The 23,799-nt window shown below is 50.4% G+C and overlaps 8 protein-coding genes across 8 annotated transcripts; 4 read left to right on the forward strand and 4 right to left on the reverse strand.

The window, feature by feature from the left end:
• Window positions 1-974: 974 nt before the first annotated feature.
• KD926_000030 (sugar porter family MFS transporter) lies at window positions 975-2,577 on the reverse strand (the record flags this gene model as incomplete). The annotated part of the gene is made up of 2 exons (XM_053103945.1): window positions 975-2,403; window positions 2,456-2,577. 2 exons carry the CDS (start codon window positions 2,575-2,577, stop codon window positions 975-977), a joined length of 1,551 nt encoding a protein of 516 aa, XP_052952748.1.
• An 893-nt stretch (window positions 2,578-3,470) lies between these two features.
• KD926_000031 (uncharacterized protein) lies at window positions 3,471-4,283 on the forward strand (the record flags this gene model as incomplete). The annotated part of the gene is made up of 2 exons (XM_053103946.1): window positions 3,471-3,478; window positions 3,536-4,283. The coding sequence occupies 2 exons, from the start codon at window positions 3,471-3,473 to the stop codon at window positions 4,281-4,283; spliced, it is 756 nt and encodes a 251-aa protein (XP_052952749.1).
• Window positions 4,284-6,166: 1,883 nt separating this feature from the next.
• Window positions 6,167-7,712, forward strand: KD926_000032 (alpha-amylase; the record flags this gene model as incomplete). Its single annotated transcript, XM_053103947.1, has 2 exons — window positions 6,167-6,937; window positions 7,020-7,712. 2 exons carry the CDS (start codon window positions 6,167-6,169, stop codon window positions 7,710-7,712), a joined length of 1,464 nt encoding a protein of 487 aa, XP_052952750.1.
• A 589-nt stretch (window positions 7,713-8,301) lies between these two features.
• Window positions 8,302-9,392, reverse strand: KD926_000033 (Bax Inhibitor family protein; the record flags this gene model as incomplete). The annotated part of the gene is made up of 2 exons (XM_053103948.1): window positions 8,302-8,785; window positions 8,866-9,392. The coding sequence occupies 2 exons, from the start codon at window positions 9,390-9,392 to the stop codon at window positions 8,302-8,304; spliced, it is 1,011 nt and encodes a 336-aa protein (XP_052952751.1).
• Window positions 9,393-9,712: 320 nt separating this feature from the next.
• Window positions 9,713-10,429, forward strand: KD926_000034 (EKC/KEOPS complex subunit CGI121/TPRKB; the record flags this gene model as incomplete). Its single annotated transcript, XM_053103951.1, has 3 exons — window positions 9,713-9,871; window positions 9,938-10,060; window positions 10,115-10,429. The coding sequence occupies 3 exons, from the start codon at window positions 9,713-9,715 to the stop codon at window positions 10,427-10,429; spliced, it is 597 nt and encodes a 198-aa protein (XP_052952752.1).
• Window positions 10,430-11,090: 661 nt separating this feature from the next.
• slx4 lies at window positions 11,091-13,616 on the forward strand (the record flags this gene model as incomplete). The annotated part of the gene is made up of 1 exon (XM_053103952.1): window positions 11,091-13,616. The coding sequence occupies one exon, from the start codon at window positions 11,091-11,093 to the stop codon at window positions 13,614-13,616; it is 2,526 nt and encodes an 841-aa protein (XP_052952753.1).
• A 1,003-nt stretch (window positions 13,617-14,619) lies between these two features.
• Window positions 14,620-18,270, reverse strand: KD926_000036 (uncharacterized protein; the record flags this gene model as incomplete). The annotated part of the gene is made up of 3 exons (XM_053103953.1): window positions 14,620-16,326; window positions 16,377-16,685; window positions 16,759-18,270. The coding sequence occupies 3 exons, from the start codon at window positions 18,268-18,270 to the stop codon at window positions 14,620-14,622; spliced, it is 3,528 nt and encodes a 1,175-aa protein (XP_052952754.1).
• Window positions 18,271-20,082: 1,812 nt separating this feature from the next.
• On the reverse strand, window positions 20,083-22,972 carry KD926_000037 (cyclic nucleotide-binding domain protein; the record flags this gene model as incomplete). The annotated part of the gene is made up of 2 exons (XM_053103954.1): window positions 20,083-20,427; window positions 20,561-22,972. The coding sequence occupies 2 exons, from the start codon at window positions 22,970-22,972 to the stop codon at window positions 20,083-20,085; spliced, it is 2,757 nt and encodes a 918-aa protein (XP_052952755.1).
• Between the last annotated feature and the right edge of the window lie 827 nt (window positions 22,973-23,799).

Genomic DNA, 23,799 nt, shown 5'->3' on the forward strand with positions numbered 1-23,799 from the left:
TTGATGGATGAACAATCCCTTTGAAGTGCCTGACCGCATCCATACTGCAGGGAATGAGTGTCTCGTTGGCGACGAGCAATGTACAAGGATCGGAGTGTGGGCATGAACGACGGAAGACTTCGTCATGGAAAAGGATGTTGCTTTGGTCATGATGTTGCTCAACTGTCGCGTGCTTTGCATGGGCTATCTGCTTGGCTTCGGTTTCAGCTGGAGGCTCGACTTGGGGAATTGGGCGCCCTCATTGCGAGTAGATATATTATCACTAATTGCCTTCTAGGTCTTGAATTGAATGAAGTCCGGATGGAAGCCATCTGCTCCGCGGGATGGGATACGCCGCGGATAGGGTACGTACATCACGGCATCTTTTTCCGGGTGATTCTTTGTCGGTTAGAACTTATCTTGCTCTAAGCCTGTGGGGTGATGGAAACTGGACAATGAAGCCAAAGGATTACTAGGTCCTGTTTGATACGGGTCTTGTGGGGGATCCACGGAACATAACTTGCCGCGGTGAGCTGCTTCTGCTTTACCCCTTCTTTGCCCCCTACAATTCCTCGCGATAACGTGAGCCATTCGATACCTTCCATGATGTTTCTGATACGTCATTTCAGATAAGCCTATCGGTTGCCTTCATTCCGCAAATCATCCTTGAAGGAAGAGGGTCGCTTCTGAGGGATTGACTCTGGATGGGTGACGAATACCGTCATAACCCTTAGATCACATCTGGAGTTAATCGGCCACCATTGGTGTCTCTTCATGATATTTGAGTTGACGTGGAGCCATTCAACTGTCAGAACAAGGTAGGAAATTAGTGCTAATCGGGTCGCCCTTCCAATATTTCAACATTCAAATCTCCTAAGGCTATCGTTATATACGCATGTACCTATCCAACTAGGGCTAACAGAGCCCCAGTAGCCCAGTTCATAGCTTCTTGCTCATCGATATGAATAAAAATGCCACCTGCACTAACCCTAGATTCAAGCGTGTTCCTTCTGCTCAACAATCACCTTCTGCTCTGTCGCTTGCTGATCTGATTCCGTCGCATCTCCCTGCGGAAGCTTTCTCGCCATCCCAACAATATGCCACGGAGAAGACGCATCGCGAAAGACCTGGTCTAAGGCCTCTAGGTTGCGTCCCATGGTTTCCGGATAGAACAGATACACCGTGACCGGGATGCACGCTGAAATGACAGCGTAGACAATATAGTATCGCCAGCCAATAGTGTCAAGTGCAACCGGTGTGATCATCACCACGATGAAGTTCCATAGCCATTTATTCGCCGTCGATACGGACGACATCGCGACGCGCAAATGCATGGGAGCGACCTCCGTGCAGTAGAGGAAGTTTGCGCCGGAGAAACCGATCGGATAGAACATGTTGAAGAGCCAGATGAAGGCCGCGGAGGTGATCGATAGGCTCCTGCTGGGGTTGCTGAAACTTGTCGTGATGGCTAGAACCGTCATACAGAGACACATGCCTGCGCCGCTGAAGATGAACACCTTGCGTCGACCCAGACGGTCGATCGCGAAGAAGGGGATGAAGTTGCAGACGAACTTCCACGTCAGTGCGCTAGCACCTAGAATCCGAGACTTCTCTGCGCCTAGATGGAGGTTCTCTTCGAAGATGGTGGACACGTAGGTGGAAATCAGGTTACCGCCGCACATCTGCTGGAAGAACTGGATGACAAGACACAGAGCGAATCGATAGAGCAGACGTCCTTCGTCATCGCCGAAAACAAGGTTCCGGAATGAGAGACTCCTCTGTGCTTGTCTAGTGGTTTCTAGCGATGACGCTATACCGGCAATCTCAGTCTGCACTGCTTCATCATCGTCCGGGAGGCCTCTGTAGGCTGCTAGACTCCGCACTGCGTCGTGCTTCCTCGACACAAGCACCAGCCAGCGAGGTGACTCGGGGAGCAGAAAGACGGATGCCAAAAGGATCAGAGGGAAGATGAAAGCCAACGCCAGTGGAACACGCCACTGCGTTTCCCCGGTCGTCTTGCTCAAGCCGTAATCAATCCAGTTGGTGAGTACAAAACCCAAGACCATGCATATTCCATCAACCACGACATGTTGACCGCGATGCTTTGCAGAGCTACATTCAGCCTGCCATACCGGAACTGTAGCGCTTAGTTGCCCGATGCCGATACCAAGTATGACCCGGCCGATGGAAAATTGGATCGTATTGAAGGACGACGTTTGTAGAATCTCTCCGATGATGGTGATAATGCCGGCCACGAAAATAGTCTTGCGCCGGCCGAGCCGATCACCGATGTAAGCGCAGGATAGCGCTCCCACGAGGGCTCCCAGTTGAAGGGCCGCAATGACGGCACCCTTCCGCGTCGAGTTTCTCTCTTTGATGGCACCCTTGGTATGGAGGGTTTCGATGTCCGGGAAAGTGGTCACCCTGGAAATTGGTCAGCCTTGTGTCTTGATTGCTTTTGCTGAGTCGGAATCACCATGACTGTAGATTGGCAAGAGGTGCTACCCCAGCCTGATTGTATCCGTAGGATATGAATGCCGGTGCAACTGTAAGTAGCACCTGCGCGAGACGAAGCGACTTTCCACGAAGGAACGGCATGATGGGGACAGTTCAAGAGAGATATCTAGTGCGCTTTCTATCCACATTGTCCCAGAAACGTTCTACTTAAATAGTCTTTCTCCGAAGTGCCCCAGACTCTGGGCACCCCGCATCATAGCGGAGTCAGATATTTAGACTGGGGAAATTCGCCGGGACTCACGAGCATTCAGCCTTTCTTACTTGTTCCCACATGTTCCCCTTGTACTACTGACTTAACCGTGGACCAACTAAGTGACTGGTTACTAGTTGGTTACTAGCATCCTTCCGTGGAATGACAGCTTCCGCGGCTCAGCATCCACCGACGGGCACAAGTAGTTTGAATGGGATTCTTTGGAACTGTTCTGTGATGAATAGTAGTTATATTATGGGATAGCTTACAGTCTTGGATTATCATTGGGTTATGCTGCATTCAACCCAAACTAAGAAAGAGAGGACGAGAAAGTCATTTTACTTTGCTTATCTTTTTCAGCTCCAGCTAATTCCCTTTAAGTCACTTACTCTTGTTGTAGGGGACTATACATGAATCAAAGAGGACGCAAAATGACACCGAAGTCTCGCGGCGCACTCGTCTGTACTTACTAGCTACTAAATGAAGGCATTTGTCGGTGTCACTGGCAAGTCCAATCAATGTCTACTTATGTCTCTCTCTTCTCAACATGGTCCAATTGATCCAATACCGAAAAGGGGAGGCAGGTATTGATGTCGTTGTGAATGGTGCTGCCAAAATGAGGTGGACAGTGAATGAAGACCAGCCACCCACCACACAACAGCACTGACGAGTGCTACTACTCTCGCGACAGAGGTCTTCTCATCCCCGACCTCATTCTTCTGACTACAGTACACTTCTAGAGAAACCTCGCTGAGTTGAAAGAATCTTGAATACCATCGACAAGATGCGTTGGTAAGCACAAGGTCTTTCTCCAAGTGAGCATGCTCTGATCGCTTTCAAACGGGTTAGCAACGACCCTAAATGCGGCTGCCAGCCAGCACCTAAAAGAACGTCGAGAAAACTCACGCTCTTCTTGCACGGCGCCAAACCAGAGCAAAAATGCGCACTGCACCAGCCTGGCGCTGAACTCGACGTGGTCTTGGATCTGGTCGGCAACGTTCTCATCCTGCGCGAAACCATCGAGGATCCCGAACGAATCAAAACAGCCTGGACTCTCAGTGTGCACATTGACTGCTCGAAAATGCATCTGATCAACCTCAAAGGACTCAAAGACGGCTCGCTCCAACTGTCACTGCAAATGCGACGCTCGGCCTGTTTTCCGAAAGGCAACAAGATGCTCATCAAGGAGAAGTTTCACGGATTCGCGCCTCTTCATCTCGGAAGCAGGCTTTACAACGACTTCTACTCCTGCGGCTGGTCGCAGCAGCGAATCGAGCTCTTCCTCCCTGCGGAGCGCATCAGTGGTTGGAAGACCGTGGCCCTCATCCTCAGAACGTTCAAGGAGATCTCGGCGGAGCAATGGTGTCACCTAGCCAACATCATCAAGCCTCCCTCTGTTTCTCTTCTGGATTGGAGAGGACTTTCGGAAGGTCTCAGGGCCATGGCAATCAAGAAACCTAAGGACACAGTCAAGGAGAAGAAGGCCTGCATTGCTTCCAAGGAAGGCAGAGTCAAATCAATGCACCGGGATTCGATGGCTCTGGGGGAACATCAGCTGGGAAAACTGCCGGTTTTAGTTTCGACTGTATCCTGCTGAAGACAGCGTTTGCGCTCCATTATGTACAGAAAGTTTCTCACACTATGGCGTCGGGTGATGGCTAAGGGAAAGGATCCATATCCCCGGGAATTATTATTCCACTTTGATATGGGGGATTTAATTGGTGAAGAATTGTGTTACAGCTGCTGTACTGCATGATTAAGGGTGTATTTCGGGATCATAGCGAGCAGGTCTATGTCGGTCTTCATTTCTTTAAGAAGACATTAGCAATGGAAGCATGAAATCGTGTATGGCACAGTACATGCAACTTGTCTGATCCAAGTAAAGGAGCTCTGATCCTCGAATCATAAGCCTCAGACATGCATCTTCTTAGTGTATGAGCTCCTCAAACTTGTTGTTATTTTCGGCTCTAAGTTGAATGAACAAGCCCCTGCTGTGTGCTCGTCCCTATCCCATCCGTGCTGCAAGGGCGACAAGATTGGTTATCAGTGCTGCCTGTCTATTTGATAGTAAAACGCTCATTTCCCAGCATGTTGAATATGCGTGGATGCAAACCCATCTTGTCAACTGCATTTATAATTTTGGAAATGAAAAGAGGAGGAAGCTAACCATACGTTTCATCTCGTGGTTACGGTTTTCGTCGACTCGTCGTACGGTCGTAGGTTTCGCTCCTGGTTTTTCTCCCTTCTCTCCTTGCTTCCATCCACCCTTCGACTCATCAATTGATATCATTCAGGCATTGCTCTATTCATTTGAAAATTGCAATTTATGAAAGAAAAATGAGAATAGCAAGAAAGTTGCTCGATATTGACTTGGCCTATGGTACTTGTGGTAATCGACTTGTGCACTAACTACTTAGGGCACAAGATCTTGAGCAATTGGAGTCGGGATACCTCCTTGATTCGCCAAATTATACTCATGGTCTACTCCTTGCGCACGAGTCACTGTGCTGTCCCTGGATAATTTGGACCCTCTTGGTCTCCCCCCTGGAAGGAGGGCAGGAGCCCACACGAAAGGGTGACACCACGTTCGAGCAAATGATATCGCTTTGTTGACAGCAGGATCCAAAGATATAATGACGATCTACCCCTACAATCGAATGCTGACTATCGATAATCAATGGTTATGGTTTCAGCCGATTGATCTCTCGGACTTGTTGCACGCCAGGTCTGCATAGTGGGCAGTGGTTATTTCTGGTGTTATGAAAGGGCTCTGCATGCAGTGGACCAACATCAAATGCTGCAGAACAGCAGCTAAACGATCTCACTATGTACAAAAAGATCCTGATACATTCAAGCCTATATACGAGGTCTATAGAAGGAGGGGCCGTCCCCTTGTCAAGGAGTACGATCAAAGATCTCCCTTTGGACTTTAGTATAACCCCTCGTCAGCTTTGCTGCGGATCTTGTGTTTTTCTCTCATAATTTATTCTGGTTGAATTTGCTTCTGCTCATTCTAACTACCAACCTCCTATTTTATCCTTGTCTGTTCACTCGCACACATTCTTTCTGTTCTTGTGGAGAGAATGCTCCGACTCATCTAAGATTTTTCCCCAGCCTATCATTTGCTCTCATTCACAATATATTCTCTACTGTCAAAGAATTCAAGGACCACACTTGCTTGGCAGATAATTATGAGTATATGAATTGTGGAATTTTTATCTTTCGCTATAGTAACTCGATACAATGTTTCCCCAGACACATTTATCGAAATGGCTCTGCTTCGTTCTAGCTATAGATACATTCACCCCAAGCAAAGCAGCAAACACAAAAGCTTGGAAGTCGCGAACTATCTACCAGACCATGACAGACCGATTTGCGCGCACTGATGGCTCTACATCTCATAGCTGCAACACGACACAGGGTCTATATTGCGGTGGGACCTGGAGGGGAATGATAAATCAACTTGATTACATTCAAGACATGGGATTCGACGCTGTCATGATCTCACCAATCGTCAAGAATGTGGAAGGCCGTGTACCTTACGGCGAGGCTTATCATGGCTACTGGGTTCAGGACATGTATTCCCTGAACTCGCACTTCGGAACCAAACAGGACCTACTTGATCTGAGTAAGGCACTGCACGATCGCGGAATGTACCTCATGATGGACACGGTGATCAACAACATGGCTTATATCAACAAGGATGGAGACTCCATGGCTGATATCGACTATTCTCGTCTCCACCCTTTCAACGATCCGAAGTATTTCCACCCGTACTGCAAGATCACGGACTATGATGATTACCCATTGGCCCAGAAATGCTGGACAGGAGACCAAATCGTGCCGCTTCCAGACCTGAAGACGGAGGACAAGAAAGTACAGGCCATGCAGTTGGATTGGATCAAAGAGACAATATCAAACTATTCAATTGATGGGTTACGTCTAGACGCCGCGAAACATATCACTCCGGATTTTCTCCCTGTGTTTCAAGAGGAAGCCGATACATTTATCACGGGGGAAGTATTCGACAAATCAGTCAAAAGAATCTGTGGCTACCAGAACAAACTAACCAGTGTTCCGAACTATCCCATCTATTATTCTCTTCTGGACGCCTTCACCCTAGGCAATACCAGCTCTCTACCGGACCAGGTAGAAGTGATGAAGAACAACTGCCCCGATGTAAACGCTATGACTTCATTCTCCGAGAATCATGACGTTGTTCGATTCGCCAGTCTCAAAGACGACATAACAGTAAGCAATCCCTTTCATCTCTGATCCCCTCCCCCTCCCCTCCCCTACTTCCGGGTGGAAACTGACATCCTAAATCCAACAGCTCGCCAAAAACGTCATCACCTTCACATTGCTCTTCGACGGCATTCCCATCATCTACCAAGGCCAAGAACAGCACTTGAACGGCAGCCACGACCCCTCGAACCGCGAAGCCCTCTGGCTCTCGGGCTACAATACCCAAACGCCCCTATACAAAGCGACGGCCGCACTGAACCGGCTCCGCAAGCATGCCTCCCGCGTCGATCCCGAATACTTGAATACCCCGACCTACCCGATCTACAAGGGCCTCAGCGAGATGGGATTCCGGAAGGGCCGCGAAGGACGACAGGTCGTCATGGTGCTGTCCACGCAGGGATCGCAGAGTGGCGAGTACACGGTCCGGATGATGAACGGATACCAGCCATCTTATGTGGTCATTGACGTGTTCAGCTGTAAGACATACGAGATTAACGATATGGGTGAGCTACGGTTAGATATGGATAAGGGGGAGCCGCGCGTGCTTTATCCGACGAATTTGATGTATGGGAGTGGGCTGTGTGGGTATGAGAGTGCGAATGTGTCGTATCGCGACTTTGAGAAGAAGAAGCCGAACGCTTTTGCGTCTGCGTCTGCTTCGTCTTCGTCTTCCTCTGGTCTGACGTCGGGGTCTGGAATCTTGGTCGTCTTGGACAGTCGGCAATTCATCTCATGGGTTTGGGTGTCATTGTTTGTCTGCCTGGTTTTGCTTGTGGCGTAGGTATCTAAGGCAAAGGTTGTTTATGGGAACTATGCCTTTGGCCTTTCTCTTTCTCTCTAAGGAGTCTTTTTTTAGTATTCTAATTTGCAGTTGCACATAATATTACAAATAGAACAGATGGTCTAATACCGAGACTAGGTTCTAATAAGTTTCATACTTGATTATAATATATTTGAACGAGAAAATTTGAAATTTTTTTTATATCATTTTTAATATAAAAGAGCGGAGTGGATCTATAACCATTCCTTAGCAAACAAATGCCTGAATCCCCCGACAGATTTCTCCGCCATGCCCCTAGCCAATTAAAGTATGGGGGTGAACTGGTTGAGAGCAAAGAGGAAACAAGATATTGCTTGCTGCCAAAAAAATCCAATCATATAGCATTGAGCCGTAGCCACGATGCATGCGTATAAGTACAAAGAATGCCCCAAGAAATGTGAGCAAAATAAAGCAAACGCAAACCAGTATCCATGTTTCTCCGAGTTTATGATGTTGATTTCCAAAGTTGTTCAGATGGCAAGCGACTTGAACAAAATTTAGACCTCGGGGAGTCCCTGAAGGTCATTCAGTCCATTTGACAAGGTGTCATTTACTTCCGGTTGTTGCGCTGCATGCCCAGGATCTGGACCATACGGACGAAGATGTTGATGAAGTCCAACTCGAGGCTGATGCTCTCGTTGACGACGTCACGGCGGACAAGGCCGCGCTCGGCCAGGCGGGCATGGTGCAAGATCTTCTGGACATCGTAGAGAGTGAAACCACCGAAGACAGCGAGACCACCGTACAGCCAGATCTTCTCAGACCACATCAGGGTGCGGGTGGCGGTGGCGGGGATGACGAGAGGAGCGAGACCGGAAAGAGCAACGAGGGTAACACCAGCGAGAAGGGGAGCGCCGAGGTACAGGTACTTCTCCTGCTTGGCGGTAGCACCGACGAAAGCGATCGAGCCCATCATTCCGACGGTGTAGAGACCAGCACGGGCAAGCAGAGCGGGGTGCATGAACATCAAGGGCGAGAGAAGCGCAGCCTGAGTAACGTTGAAGCCAGCCCAGAGACCATATTTCATCAGGTAGCTACATAATTGTTAGTATTTAGCCTCTTTTTTGACAAGATCGATGGATGAATGAAAAATGGGTAAAGATGGAATACTCACTTGTCGGGAGAAGTGTACAAAGTGCCATACATGGTTCCAATGCTGCCAACCAAGCCGAGACCAATGACGGCCCAAGGGCTCATCGACATCAGACGGTACGACCATCCGTTCATGTGCAGAGCTCTAGCAGCAATACCAATTATACCAAGTCCGAGTCCAGTGTGCAAGAAAGTGTCGTTCAGGTAGCTTCGTTCAAACGCAGGCATGCCGCCATCCTCTCGGGTCTCACGGTTGAAGACCAAGTTCGTCGCCAGGACCGTTCCACCAACGATGGCAGCTCCGTAGAGCAGCTTTTGAGTAACGTTGCCGCCGTAGGCATTGTAGGAGGGCTGCATGTATGTGCGACGGAAGGCATTCTGGAAGGTCTGTCTGGACTTCGCGAAGATGGAAGGCGAGGCGGAACCGACGGGCTTGGACTGAGGCTTGAGGGGTGAGTTGTGAATAAATCGGGCGTTATTCGCAGCTCTGGGTGCTGCTTGGCGAAGAGCCGTTGGAACGGCAAACGGGCGCCGTAGGAAGAAAGCCATGATTGCGATGGAAATGTGTCCAAGCTGGATGGCCAAGGTCGCAGCAGGAAGTATTTAAGAGGAAGAACGATGATATCAGTCAGCGCAGGTCCGCCCAGGTCCGCCAACTTGACTACGGGCACCCGAAAGTTCGAGAAGCGCAGTCACGTGGAGCCTGCTGACTCACTCCGCCTCGGCGATAAGTTTGGCGGGGGAGGGGGAAAGAAGGAGTTTGGCTATCTCCGGCCATCACTTGAGCCATTTCCGCCTCGTTCTGCACTTTTCTCGCACTTGCGGCATTTGAGTCACTTATTCTAGAGCCAGTGTTTCACCTCGCCAACATGTCTGCGTCATTGGAAACGATCAGTCTCGCTCATCTTCCGTCCTCGTTACCGGTCCATGTAGCCCTATACCGTGACTTGAAGAATGCACCCTTTTTGCGACAGCAGCTTATCTCGGGAAACGCGGAGTTTGAATATGCCTTCATTGATGCGAGCATGGTACGGGATATCTGCACAGATACTTCGAAATAGAATGAATGAGATTGGTTTAACCACCATGTCCAGGTCCTATCCAAAACGCATGCTCTTTCGGCCGTCTTCAGAGCAGTAAATGACTATCTGAATGACCGTCTTAAGTCGCGCAATGTCCACTCGGAGACTGTGTTCGCTTTGAATCCAACCACTAATGTGTGTTCCCTGGCGGTGGAAGATTGGCTATGCTCTCAAGCTAATCGCATATAGATCGCCGATTCGTTCCGCAAATTCGGCATCACGGACGCGACAAAGGATCTGCTTGTGATCAAGGTCTCCGTGAACCCAAGCTTCACGCATGACACAGTTGCGGCGCATCTGTCGCAATACATCGAAGGCTCCATGGTGCCGTTCAACGACGAGACATTGTCCCAGGTCGCCGACGTCCCGAAGATCAAGAAGGCCTATAAGCTGGGGGCATTGAATACCACACCGGGGAACCAGGCCAATGGCGTCCAGGACGATCAAATGAAACGACTTGAACTCTCCGTGCTGGCCGCCATCGCTCTGCGAGGGGCGACTTGATTATTTGCGGATGTATCGGCGATAAAATTATCAAGGCTTTCCGAGCTGGCGAGTGAATTCGATTCCAGTCATGGTCTTTGGAGAAATCGCGTCCCGACACTGGCTCGGAGGACTGTCCAGCGCTCATGTCACACCTCTCCTCGGTGAGGTGCTGCTGGAGGGTCACAGCATAGCAATGGACTCGTGACAATTGCGGTGGATTCGTGGCATCTTCTACACGGTCGTCGACGACCAATGAGAACGCAGTCAATGTGCTTGAGAAGGTGCGACTCTTACGCCGCCGTGCTTACGACTAAACGATTAAACATCACGATCATGGACTCTCAGTTGGGGTCCAACTCATGTGATATGCCCCAAAATTCCAAATAGAATCATAGTTAGAAATAATACTTTATTTACCCGGATGCCAGCGGTTGCCCTGCCCACCGTTTGACACATCCGAATCCGGTAATCCCGCAACGGTGCCAAGAAACCCTCCGTGATTGCCTTCAGCTTTTGTCCGCAATCCTCCCCGGCGAAGACTCACAAAATTGACGACATGGAACAAAACCAGGGGAAGACGTGTTCGCGAGCTCGACCTACCTTCTAAGCGTCGTCTAGTATCTTTCATGCTAACCCTTGAACCGTACTAGCGTTGCTGCGTTGCTACGCGCTTGCCACCATGAGCGCCGCGGCAGACGTCATCTTGCTTGATTCCTCGCCGGAGCAGCCTTCGTCTCACACTCCAGCGCGCGCTACTTCTGACCCGACGGAACTGGCAGGGGTCTCCCCGCGAGAATTATCGTCGCCGCCAGTTCTGTCGCCGTCAGAATTGTTCCGAGCTCCTTCGCGGTCCCGCTTCTTCACCGCCGACAATCAAAGCGCCAACCGGTCGAACGTTAAGGGAAAGAACGCACCCAATAGGAGAGACGGAACTTCAGAAGATCTTGATGTGGAAGGGGAGGAAACAATCCCACAGAAGAAACCGAAACGAGGGCGGCCGAAAGCCACGAACAAGGAGCAAGAAGGCCTGGAAACTACAACCTCGGATCAGAACCAGAAGGAAACCGCGCCGAAAAAGCCAAGGGCAACAAAAGCGAAATCTACGGAGGGCCCAAAAAAGCGCGGAAGGCCCAGCACGAAGACTGCTACGAATAATAATAAAACTCTGTCGGGACGGGTTGCGAAGGCCGGGAATGCGCAGCCAAAGGAGCCCGATGAAAAAACCAAACGTCCATCGACCCCGAAATCTTCGTCCCGGGAGACCTCCGCCAAGGATCCAGTTGACTGGGAAAAAGAAGGACTACAATTGGAGGCAGCTACGAAACGGAGGTTGGATTGGACACCCACTAAAGACACAATGAATCGGGCCGTCGAGACAGATAAGGTTGAAGGAGTGGGCGACGACACATCGAACGGATTCGGATCTCTATTAGAAGACTATAACTTCAGCGGAGGCTTTCCGCTTCCTCAGACCAGTTCTGGAATTCCTGAGGAGGGTTTCATTACAAAGCGGAGACGAATCGAACTCGTCGATTCTAGGCTCAATCCTGAATCAAGACAAAGGAGTTCCGAAGAGGACAAGCCGTCCGCTGAAGAAGACCACTCATCCAATGCCCCGGCTCCCAAGAAGAGAAGGCAGGAACAGCCTAAGAAGCTTACTACACTCACAGCCCGAGTGACGGCGCAATATAACAATAACCCCACGGAAAGCTCGGATCTTTTGGCAACCACGAGGAAAGATTCCCCTTTTGTTCAAACTAAGAAAACCAAATCGAAAGGAAAAGGCAAAACAAAGCTTCAGGAACCCGAATTCATTGTTCTTTCCCCTGAAGCGGCTGCCAAATCCCTTGATGACCAAGACCTCGTATTTGGGACCTGCAGTCAGCTGCAACGAGAAGACTCTCCAACCCTTCTAAAAGAAACGCAAGCAGCAATTCTTGAGTCGGAGAAGAGCATTATATCCGCGTCAACGCCTCGAGACCCGTGGTTTCAATCGTCCTCCACCACCACAGTCGCCCGTTTTATGACGCCGAAGAATCTATGGTCCGTTGCGGCGAGAGATACCGAGGGGTCATTAACTCAGGTCGAAGTCGTTGATCTATCGGAATCGCCTGATTTACCCAAACTCTCGTTTCTCAATAACAACAAAGCTCAAGCTGCTTCAAAGAAGAAACAGAGCAAGGAGCCTGACGTTACGCCCGATTTTACACCTGATGACTTAAGCCACAATGAAGTACCGGAGCTTAAGGAGACGTCATCTTCAGGTAAAGAGCTGTCTCAAGTAGCAAGCCAGAACACAAACACAGAAGGTGGATCCAAGGAGAAGACCCAGCCTCCGGAATCTCTTCCTCAAAAGCCTCGATATGCGGGGTTTACAGATGCCGAATTATCCAGTCAGGTGGCAGCCTACGGGTTCAAGGCCGTCAGAAACCGCAAGAAAATGATCGAATTGCTCCAGAAATGCTGGGAATCTAAACATGCCCCAAGCGTGAGCGTGGATGGGCAACAGAATCAGGATAATGTACCACTTAAACCGACCACGGAAGCCGCACCACAGTCACAAACAACCGGTAAAGGGACTCGCAAGGCTGCCAGCACTTCTCAAGCGACGACCACAAAAGTCAAGAAGACTCAACCAAGCAAAACAACAAAATCCACGACAAAATTGAAAAACAAGCCATCTACATCACCCCTCAAAGCTAGTACCCAGCAACCCGCTTCTCAGCTTGAATCATCACAGGTTGTCCCCTCTATCCGTTCCTTCGCCGAAATCGAGGAAATCCAAGACTCCGAAGACGAGCTCACCCCCTCTCCCAGCCGACTCCTGGGCCAATACCTCCCTACCACCGAGAGACAGTCTCTACCTATGTCCCCAATTCCACCAACCCCAACTCGCAGCACCACAAGATCTCATCTCCAACAATCAGCTGCCCCTCAACCCACCAAGCCCAGCGCTCCACCCGATCTAGCTAACCAGATCACCAAAGCCGTCCGGGCTCAGGCTCAACATCGCGCCTCCAAGCCTCCTCACAAGCATCTCACCTGGCACGAGAAGATGCTGATGTATGATCCCATCATCCTAGAGGATTTTACGGGTTGGTTGAATACAGAGGGTCTGGCGCTTGTGGCCGAGGATAGAGAAGTCGGGGCTGGATTCGTGCGGCAGTGGTGTGAAACCCACAGTATTTGTTGCTGCTATCGGTGATTTTGGTTCCTGGGTTAGGTTGTTTTTTCTATCTTTTTTTCCCCCATATTCGCATATGTATATCTATTTTTCTTGTATGTCACTCACGCATTGGGACTGGCGTTGAATATCTTTTGGTTTGGGTCTGGGTACATGGTTACATGAGAATTTGGAATTAGAATTGGAACTGGGGCTCTTGGACGGACTTGGATTGAATATGAATCAACAGTGAATAATGATTTGCTTTCTCGCGAATATCCCTGTTTTTTTGGTACCATTCTTTCTTGATCAAACAAATCATACTGTACTTTGTCGGAAGCTACCATATTATAAGCTCGCTCAATTTTGATACCGACTTCACTACTCACCATCACTCAGTCGTAGATAGAACCTCTACTAGGAAAGAAATTGTTCACAAAATCTGACATAATTTCATCTATATATACAAACGATAAATTGTACATATAAGGAAAGAGATGGATAGAGGCATTAAGACATTAAACATAAATCATTAAACATAAAACATTATCCAAAACCATATTCAGAGAAACACCCAAAAAAAAAAAAGTACATACGCAAATCCTCTATGAACAAAAATATCAAGAAAAAAAAGAGAGGTATCCAAAGACAAACAACAGAAAACAAGTACGTAGATCCTTTATAAGCCAAAGATACCAGAAAGCCACGGCAAACAAACAGCACCCCAAACGCCAACGAAATGCAAGGGTATCAAGAAAAAAAAATCGTTACAGAAAAAGCCCAACGTCTTCTATATATAGGGTATCAAGAAGCGGGAGGCACACAAACAATCAAAGAAGGAAAATCGTCCGGAATGAAAAAAAAAAAAAAAAAAAAAAAAAAAAAAAAAAAAAAAACAAAAAAAAACACAAAAAAAAAAAAAAAAAAAAAAAAAAAAAAAAAAAAAAAAGAACGAAATGACCCCCTTATATACTCCTATATATGACAGCGGCGACGTATACCCACCTACCTCCTATCCGTCACGTCTGGCGGCTGCAAGGAGAGCCTAACGACGCGGCCTCTTCCTATCCCTCGGGTTTTCATCACGAGGGGCGGGAGACTCATGACGCGACCTCTTTCTCCTCTTGTTCGGGGCAGCCAGACTATCGACGGAAGCGTCGGTGGCATTGGTATCGTCGTCGCTGTCGACGACCGTCCTCTCATGCGCGCCGATTGCTCCTTGCGCGGTTATGGGGCCCTCAAATGCCCCAGTGACGTCCAGCTCGTCGACGGGGTCGCCTGCGACTCCCGCGAAGAGCGAGGCGTTGTCATCGACATCATCAATGGGTCCCATGTATTCTGCAGGTGCCGGGGTGTCGAAAGGCACCTGGGGCGCAAGGTCCTGATATCCCACATCTTCATGGGCTGGCTCGGTGGGACGACCCTCGGTTTCCTCGCCCTGACCCGTCAATCCGCGGTATAGATCGTGGAGTTCGTTGTCAAAGGCAGGTGGTAGGTTTGAGAGGTCGAGGTCGTCCAAGTTTGCCAGCCCCAAAGATGCTTCCACTTGAGCGTCGTCCAGGGTTGGGTGCTCGTTTCCAGAAGACGGCTCGTTGACTACGGCTTGCGCCGCGAGTGGGGCTTGTTCGTCCGACTCGTCGCGCGGCTGCTGAGCTTCTTCCCAGGTGGGCATCTTCGACGGGTCTTGCTCTTCATCATGGGTCGAGCCCTCGACACGGGTCGACTCTTCAAAACGAGGCAATTCCCCCGCGGGCATATTGCTACCCGCGGTCGTGGTCTGATGATCGAAGATGTAATTCACAAAGCCTAGGTCGAGGCTAGCAACGAGCGATTCATCTAGCTGGGTCTGGCTAGGGTCAAAAGAACCGGGGGCCTGAGGCTCCGCGCCAACCTGGGTTGGGTCAGCGGGGACGCCGTCAGTATCCTCCCCGGTCCTAGTGTACTCTGCCGACTCCGAAGCTAGGTCGTCGTCGTCTTCGTCGTTCTGGTTCGGGCCCTCATCGTGGAGAGATTCCTCGTCATCTCCGACGGGGCCGTCGCCCTGGAATTGGACCCCCTCTTCCTCGAGCATATCGTCAAATTCGTTCCTAACCGGGGCGGGATTAGCAGGCTGGGTAGGAATTGGACCCGGCCAATTGTAAGCCCCGGTAGGTGCTTGAGCTGCGAGGTTGTTCCAGTGGTCAGCGGGGCCAGAGAGACCTAAGCCTGAAGTCTGAGGAGGCATGGTCTGCTGAGGCACTGCTCGCTGCTGGAACTGGTTGGCGGCGATATGCATCGAGGCGTATGCAGCAGCTGCAATTGTCGTGGGCTGCATATCCATCAGGGGGTACTGGTCGCGTGGAGGGAGCATGCCGGCATGAGAACCAACGGACCGAGGATCAACTTGGCGCTGAACAGCCTGGTAAGGACTCTGGGCAGGCATGTTCGGAGGGGCCATGCTCTGCTGGCCAGCAAGTTGATCGTTGACGGCAGGCCTTCGCATTTGACCCATTTGGTGCATGTTGGGGTCGTTGACGTGCGAAAGACCCGCAATCTCGGCAGGCGACTGCAAGCGACGGTTGTCACGCCCCTGGACATGGGGAGGAAGTCCTTGAGGCACTGGAGGAGCTGCGAGTTGATTGTTCGCGGGTTGCGCCATCGGACCTGCCACCATGTTGGGATCGAGACCGCGCTGCTCGCCTAGGGGGTTCTCGATGCCGGTCAAGCCATCCCATTCGAGGGGATAATCGATCGCTTCGATACGAGAGGTCGCCTAGAGAGGTTAGAAGGAATAAAGAGGAGGTGGAAATAGTCTGCACGTACCAGTATATTATATACATCATCGGACGAGAGACCTAGCTCTTGCTGGAACAGAGCGAACAATCGGCCGATTGCTTTGTCCATCGCCAGGATTTCCTTTTGATGCTCAGTAGCCTGGTAGAATAGGTAATCTATAGTTCTGTTTTTGTAACTGAGCATGTCCAGAAAGTCCGCGGCCTGGCGCTCAACTTCGCCCCGTCTATAGGTCCAACTCGTATTTTTACAGGTCCATTGGCACGTTGCTAGACCGTTTTTAACATTGAGACAATTGCTGCAACACCAGGGGTCAGAGTCGCAGGAAAGTCTCAGAACCTAGAATGAGCGCAAACAGTCAGTTCAAATCCATCAGGGCAGAAAGGAAATCAGAGGAAGTCAGTCAACTCACCACGCAGCGATCACACGATGTGCCCGTCCGTGACTTGGGCTTTACCTTCAAGAGCTCGGCGGGAACCTCGAGGTTCTTTTCAGTAAATTTGTTGCATTTATCTTCCCAGTCCTGGATGGTATCTTCGATAAATTGCTGCCTGGATCGAATTATGGCCGAATGATCGGCCTCGTCCTCCGCCTTCTTGCGGCGTTGCTTCCGCTTGCCGCCCTCGCCCCCCTTGCCCTTCCCCTTCTTCTTCTTCTTCTTCTTCCCCTTCTTCTTCGTCCCTGCCGCCTCCTCCTCTTCCGGCTCCTCCCCTTCGCTCTCCTCGTCGGGGATGGGTGCGTCGGGATCGGCCACGTCGTCATCGACGGTGCCGTTGTCGTTGTCTTCGACGTTGTCACCGACGGTCTCACCGACGCTACCATCCGCGTTGAGGCAATTCATGATCTCGTGAGCCGCGTCGAGGCGAGCCGCCTCGGCCTCTGGGTCCTCCAAACTCCAATCTGCCGCAGCACTGATATACCCCGACCAACCCTCGGGAAGAGGGATACCGCGCACGTCAACTTCCACGTTCTTGATACCATCCTCAGTCTCAACCTGTACCCAATTATTGGGCCCAGCCGGAATAAAATCAACCTCTTCCCCATAGGGTTGAGGAGCCTGAGGATAGGCAGAAGCAGGAACGGGAGCAACCGGAGTAGTAGAGGCCCCATACGCCCAATGACCAGGCCCAGTCTCTCTTTCCCCGTCCGACTCATAGTCCTGCGGACCAGCCTCCCCCTCCTGCCCGTAGAATTGAGCAGGAGCAGGCTCCGGGGCAAAAGGACTGGTGGGAGCAAGAGGAGCAGACAGGGGACCGCGAAGGTACGCATCCCTGAACTGCCGCGAGTTCCTGCTCGCCTGGGACTGCTGGTTTACGCGCTTACTGGCAGCCGCACGAGACTTTCCCTGTGCTCTACCGCTTCTCTGCCCGTAGCCACCAGCTCCTGTTTCCAGTTCTGTCTGTTCAACGGGCTTTTGGAGGGTCCCGTTGTCAGCGGTTTCTGGATCGAGGTCTTGGGGGTACAGCTGCGCAGAGGTCAGCTGTGATTGAGGGAGGTGGGCATAGGGACTGCGATAGGGATCAGTGAGGAGATTGCCATAGGGATAGGGATCGGTTTCGACATAGGATTGAGCAGAAAGAGGAGCAAGACCGAATTCTTCTCGCTGTTGATCGGCATCGGCTTCGTAGTAGGATTGAGCAGAGCCAGGAGCAGCATAGAATCCTTCGTGCTGGGGGGTTTGAGAGACATAGGAGGAGGGATACAAATTGGGGGCAACATAATTCTGAGCAGGGATAGATGCAGAAACAGGAGCAGAGAGAGGAGCAGATGCTTCTTGCTGGGCTTGGAAAGCGTGACGGGTATAGGCTTCGATATCGACAAGGGGAGGAGGGGTAGCCCCGCCCTGCAGGGACTGGGAATAGGCACGGCGAGTCTGACGAACAGGCTCGTCGACGTTGGCTTCTTGTGCGGTGCGCTTGACCATTTTGAAGAAGCTTTGTGGAGGCAGTGATTAGGTGGATGGGGTTACAGGAAGTGATGGTGATAATGGAAAGTAGAGCAAAGCAAGTCAAAAACAAGATAGAGGAAAGTAGAGTAAAAAGGGGTAAGATGGAGCAGATTAGAGTAAAGCAAAGTAAAGCAACGGGATATCGATCTGGCTGATACTTAGCCTACGAGAGGAGTTCTCCTTTTCTTACCAACTCGTGGTTGAATCCGTTAGCTATGGATAAGTCCGGTTCTTGAGATGTTTGGATGAAGCAAAGCAAAGAGATATCGATCTGGTAGATAAGCTATGGCCCCAAATGGCATCTGTAATGAAGATGAAGCTGAGCAATGCAATGAGAGATAGATATAGACGAGAGAGAGCTAGTCTTCTCGAAAAGATCACATTTGAATGCGTTGCTTGTTGAGAGCTGAGTCGAGTTGAGGCGAATTGATGGAAGAGAGGAAGTTGACGATGGAGTGGAAAGTTCCCTATCTTTTATATTGGAGGTGGTCGTTCGAAATTCATACCAACAAGTGGAAGATTCAGTTAACTGCGCACCCCCACCTATTTATCTTCCTGGGACCTTCGTTTATTTTCCTGGATTCTTCATGGAATCTTTCTTTAGTCTGTATGGGACCCCAACGTCGTCCCAACTTTCTGGCGGAAAGCTCCAGGTAAACAAAGCCTCAGTGGACGACATAATGACATCAAAGCGCATGGGACTGAATTAGACAGTCTTCGAGATACAAGGCACCATTGTGGGAGACAATGCCAGTTGTCTGTCCGAGAAGGGCGATAATACATCAAAGACGAGGACATGTTTCTTTGTCGAGTCCAGCTGTGAGGATCGAGGAATAACGACGGTCACAATGTGCCTTTGTGGCATTAATGGGCTTTCTTTCACTTTCACCCCATCAATGTCTATGTCTGTAGTCTTTACCGGCTGATGAGAAAATGTACGAAGGACTTTTTCTTGTTCTGCATTGAGATACTAAGGGTTAGTTGACCTGGAGTAGAACTTGTAGATAGAAAGGAACGCACGAGAATAACAGATGCCCAAAAGTCTTGGATTCTTCCCTCCCTTCCACGCGGCTTCTAGCCCAAACCCACATCTTGTTGGGGCTCGCAAATCCCATGATTATAGTTCGTACGAGGCTCACATATCAGGCTGATCGACGGGTAGGATAGGCGGTCGGTCTATTCAGTTGTATCTCCAATCTTTCTGCCAGACAAGAAAATAGTGAGGGAAAAAAAAAAAAAAAAAAAAAAGACAGAAATGGAGAAGTAAAAGGGTCTAAGATACAGAACGGCATGTCCGAAACTATCCATTTGCTCCGGCATGCGATGTGAATATTAACAGACCGATCCTTTGAACAAATATATGCTGCCTTATGCTTTCCCTTCCATGTCAACTCCTTCCATGCTCATAGCCATAGCTCCAATACCACCGAGTTAGAATTCGAGAAAGACCATCCCAAAAAGCAAAAGATGTCAGAAAGATCAAGAGAGAAAAAATACAAGACGTGAGAAGCAGTCACGCTCCGTATCTCCATGCAGCGCCGTAGCACCAACCGGGGCCAGAAATCGTAACGGCGTGGGAGATGTGAAGCACAGTTCTCGAAGTTAGAGCATCAGAGTACACCACATTAAAACCAACAAGAAAATACAGGGTGAAGGCGGAAAGATACAGGGAGGACAGAAAAGAGAGGTTGAGCATGTTGATATGCCAAGAAACCTTCCGTAGCCCTAGATTAGTCAAAGTCGGAGCCAATCCAAAAACCATGCCACGGGGGAAACGCCTGTGGCGAATCATCGAAATACTCTCCCATTCTGTGCAACCATCTCAAAAATAACACTGCCTTCGTATCTGGAAGGCCCTCCATCTTCGAGCCAAGGTAAGAGGTTTTTGCATTGGCTGACATCGAAGGATTCTAGCTGATTACACCCGTCGGCAACAGCTTCAACGCCGGCACCGGTAACTCGAACGCAACCACGCACGGACAATCGTTTCAGGTGGAGAAGATGGAGACCGATACTGCGCAATGACGGGTCGGAGATTGCGGAGCCGCAAAAAGACATGTTGAGGTAGGTCAACTGGGAGCATTGAAGGGCCAAAACCTCCGTTGCTGTGTCAGATAAGGCGCAACAAAAAGACTGTCCGGTGAAAGCTTTGCATTAGCTTGCAACTTCCCACCAAAAGCAAATGAAAAAGAGAGAGAAAGAGAGAGAGAGAGAGAGAGAGAGAGAGAGAGAGAGAGAGAGAGAGTTGATAGACGAAGTATCTCACCAGGTCCAATTCTTGCAATTGTTTGGCGGAATTGGTCAGATGAACGATAGCTTGATCGGTCAAATAGGTACAGTCCGCCAAACAGAGTCTTCGCAAATTGGTGAATTGCGTATTCCCCCAGAATTGAAACCCCTGGTCCGTGATCGTTGTGCAGCGCGTCAGGTCCATTTCCTCAATGCGCGAAGCGGCATGGGATGCGATATGATGCATTGATCGATCGGTGACATGTTTGCAGTATGACAATGTCAGCCTCTTCAGTTTGGGGCAGCCATAGACAGTACCCGCTGCCGTGTGCATAGTAGGCCTTAAAATCGCCTTTCCTGTCTTTCCGGACTCTTCGCTGGTTTTATGTTGGCCGGGCACAAGCCATCCGACAATTCGAGCCAACAAGGTGTCTCCGACTTTTCGGCAGTTACTCAAATCAACTTCCTGTAACCCGCTCGCCTTGTTGGCCATTTCAAGAATAGCCGACGCTGTCACATCCCAGACACTCTTCATCTTCCAAGCAACAACATTGGAGCCACATGTGGCGATCAACTTGTTGAATCCTTCATCGGTTATGTGAAAACAGTTACTGATGTCGACATAACGAGGTCTGTTGCCAACGAATGGGCATATAATTTTCACAAGAACGTCATCAGTAACGCATCGGTTATATATGTTCAGGTCTAGATGTTGAAGCAGCTCAGTTGACTTGCTCAGAATCTCTGACCAGTGGAGGGAGACCGCACGGATGCGCAGGAGGTGATGGAGCTCGAGGTTGCGGAATACGGTCAGAAGAATACTATCGGGAAGAATGCCGCGGTTGTTTTTGTGCGGTTCTCGTTGAGTCTTGGGTGTCGATATGGCTGCCTCTGGGAGTGTGAGGAACGATGAACTCGCAGATCGCGGTTCTGATGGAGGCGACGGTCGCTGCTGTTCCCCGGAAACCTCCTCGGGCGTCAGCGGAGCGACAGAGCCTCGTCGACTACGAAGGCGGACTTTGTCCAGTCCAACGTTGAGAAACGGATCGGGATCGGATGGTCGCAAGACAGCCTGTTCATCAATGCCATTCGGCTTCAGAGGAGCATCCAGTTCCGTCTCCGTGAGCGTAAGCATTGGCGGCATCGACTGTCGCCGTGGACCGCCGATTTGCGGATATCCGTCGCCTAGGGACTTTGTGACATCCCCGGCTTCAGACATTACGACATCCCCATCAGCCGCCGAATCGAGTCTTTCTTTGGCCGTCTTCTCGACTTGCTGTCGAACATCCTGGGGGCATTTCTCCCACAACTCTGTCAAGACATCACCGCCAATCATCAAGCACTCGACCGCATTGATCGAGCGTACCGTTGCCGTTCGACGAGGTGCTAATGAAAGACTCACCACCTCCCCAAAATATTGACCTTGCTTTAACCGGGCTTTAACTTCAAATCCGGGCCGCTCGATGGTGTTCGGTAGGGAGTGGGAGTTCTGAGGCTTGGCACATTCAGACAGGACTTCCACCTCACCCCGAACAATGAAATAAATTTCTCGGCCTTGGGAGTCCTGCTTTATTATATCGGTAAAGGGAGGATACGATCGTGGTTGCGCATTCAGACCCAGGAAGTGCAGAATATCTGGCGGAAGGCCGGAGAACAAGGGCAACTCCCTCAACAGAAGCCGGACACTAACTAGTCCATTTGCCAGTGCACTCGACGACCCGTCGGCCAGTCCAGGGCTTGGGGACTTGCGCTTCTTGTTCACCGATTTTAGGATTGTGCCATCACGCTCAGTGAGTGACATGTCTCTAATGAAAGCATCTCGCAGTCGCTTTGACCCTCGGCGAGCCGGCTCATCAATGTCGGCCGGGGGTACGGATGTCTCCTTTTTCTTCTTTTCCAGGATCATCAGCCGCTCCTGGGCTTCCTCGCGGATGGCCTGCTCGACCGTGGGGAAGCGAGGGAGAATGTTCCTAAAGTCCTCCTTTGTCAATACCACCAAAAGGCATCGCGTGCGCGCAACTATAGTAGCCGTCCGTGGACGGTCCATCAGGACGCCAATTTCGCCGAAAAAGGCGCCCGACTCAAGCTCTGCATATATACTCTCGCCATCGCGGGACGTCACCGACACCGCACCTCGCACCAGCCAATATATCGCTTTGGCCTCATCGCCCTCGGTCAATATATAATCGTTGGCTGCATGGAGCTGCGGCCGAAGATGCTGACCGACCGCGAACAGGAAAGATTCCGGAGTAGACTGGAATAGCGGGAAGGAGCGCAGTCGGTCGACCAGGTCCAAAGGCAAGGCCTGGATATTCGAAGATGCCAGCGGCGAGGGACGTACAGGGCGATTCGGGTTCGTCACGGAATCGAAGGAATGGATCAACGAGACGGTGTCGGAGACGGGTGTGACGGCCTTGGTGGAACCTCCACTGGATCTATGGCGTCGCATGATGTGAGTATCGAGGAGATATGGCCGAAAAGGAGATCAAGGAATTAAAGGTATAGTATAAGATGAAAAGCACGGGAAAGAAAGGGATAATTTCTTTCAGTGGTCGCATATAATTGGGGCATTCAATGGGCCGATGACGTCGACGAGAATTGAAATCACGGGGGGGGGGGAGCTTTCAGAAATGCATTTCCAGCCCAAGATCGCGCGGGGGAGAGCGGGAGCTATCAGTAAGGGACGAACATCTGAGAGCGAAGCCAGCGATTGGGGTAACGATGATGAAGAGAGAGTGGGAAAGCCTGGAGGGTCGCCGTGAGGGAGTCAGTAAGAACGAGCATGGTTATTGAGAAGTGAGTCTCGGTCAAGGGAAGCTCAGAGCGAGCAGCGGCCAGAAAGATGAAAGCGGGGATCACCAACGTCAAATAATGCGGTCCTGCTCCACCGGCAAGTCAGTTAGTCAGCCTCACCGCTTGAGACACGCCCGCTTTGTTGATGGGGTTAAAAATAATTTCAGAATTATGCCACAAAGGACAGGCAGTCGCTTTTTGTTGTCTCCCACGAGAAACTGAAATCAAAATAAAAAGATCTCTCGGGACAGGATCCTCGGAGAACCCTTGTTCAAGTGGGGTGCTCGAAGGAGGGAGAAATTCGGCAGCTGCGAACACAGACCGAAACAACGGCGGTCTGCAATAAGAGATATCTTCTGAACAAATAATCCAGATTAATAACCCCCTGTGGTGCCCCCCAAGGCTCTCTCACACCTGTCAATGGCAGTCGTCCTCAATCGTAGATTCTGCGACGCAGAGAGCGAGGAACGGTGGGCGGGGTGG

This window comes from Aspergillus affinis (genome assembly GCF_023601865.1).
Source record: "Aspergillus affinis strain CMG 70 chromosome Unknown NODE_100_length_134578_cov_84_604828, whole genome shotgun sequence".
NCBI lineage: Eukaryota > Fungi > Ascomycota > Eurotiomycetes > Eurotiales > Aspergillaceae > Aspergillus > Aspergillus affinis.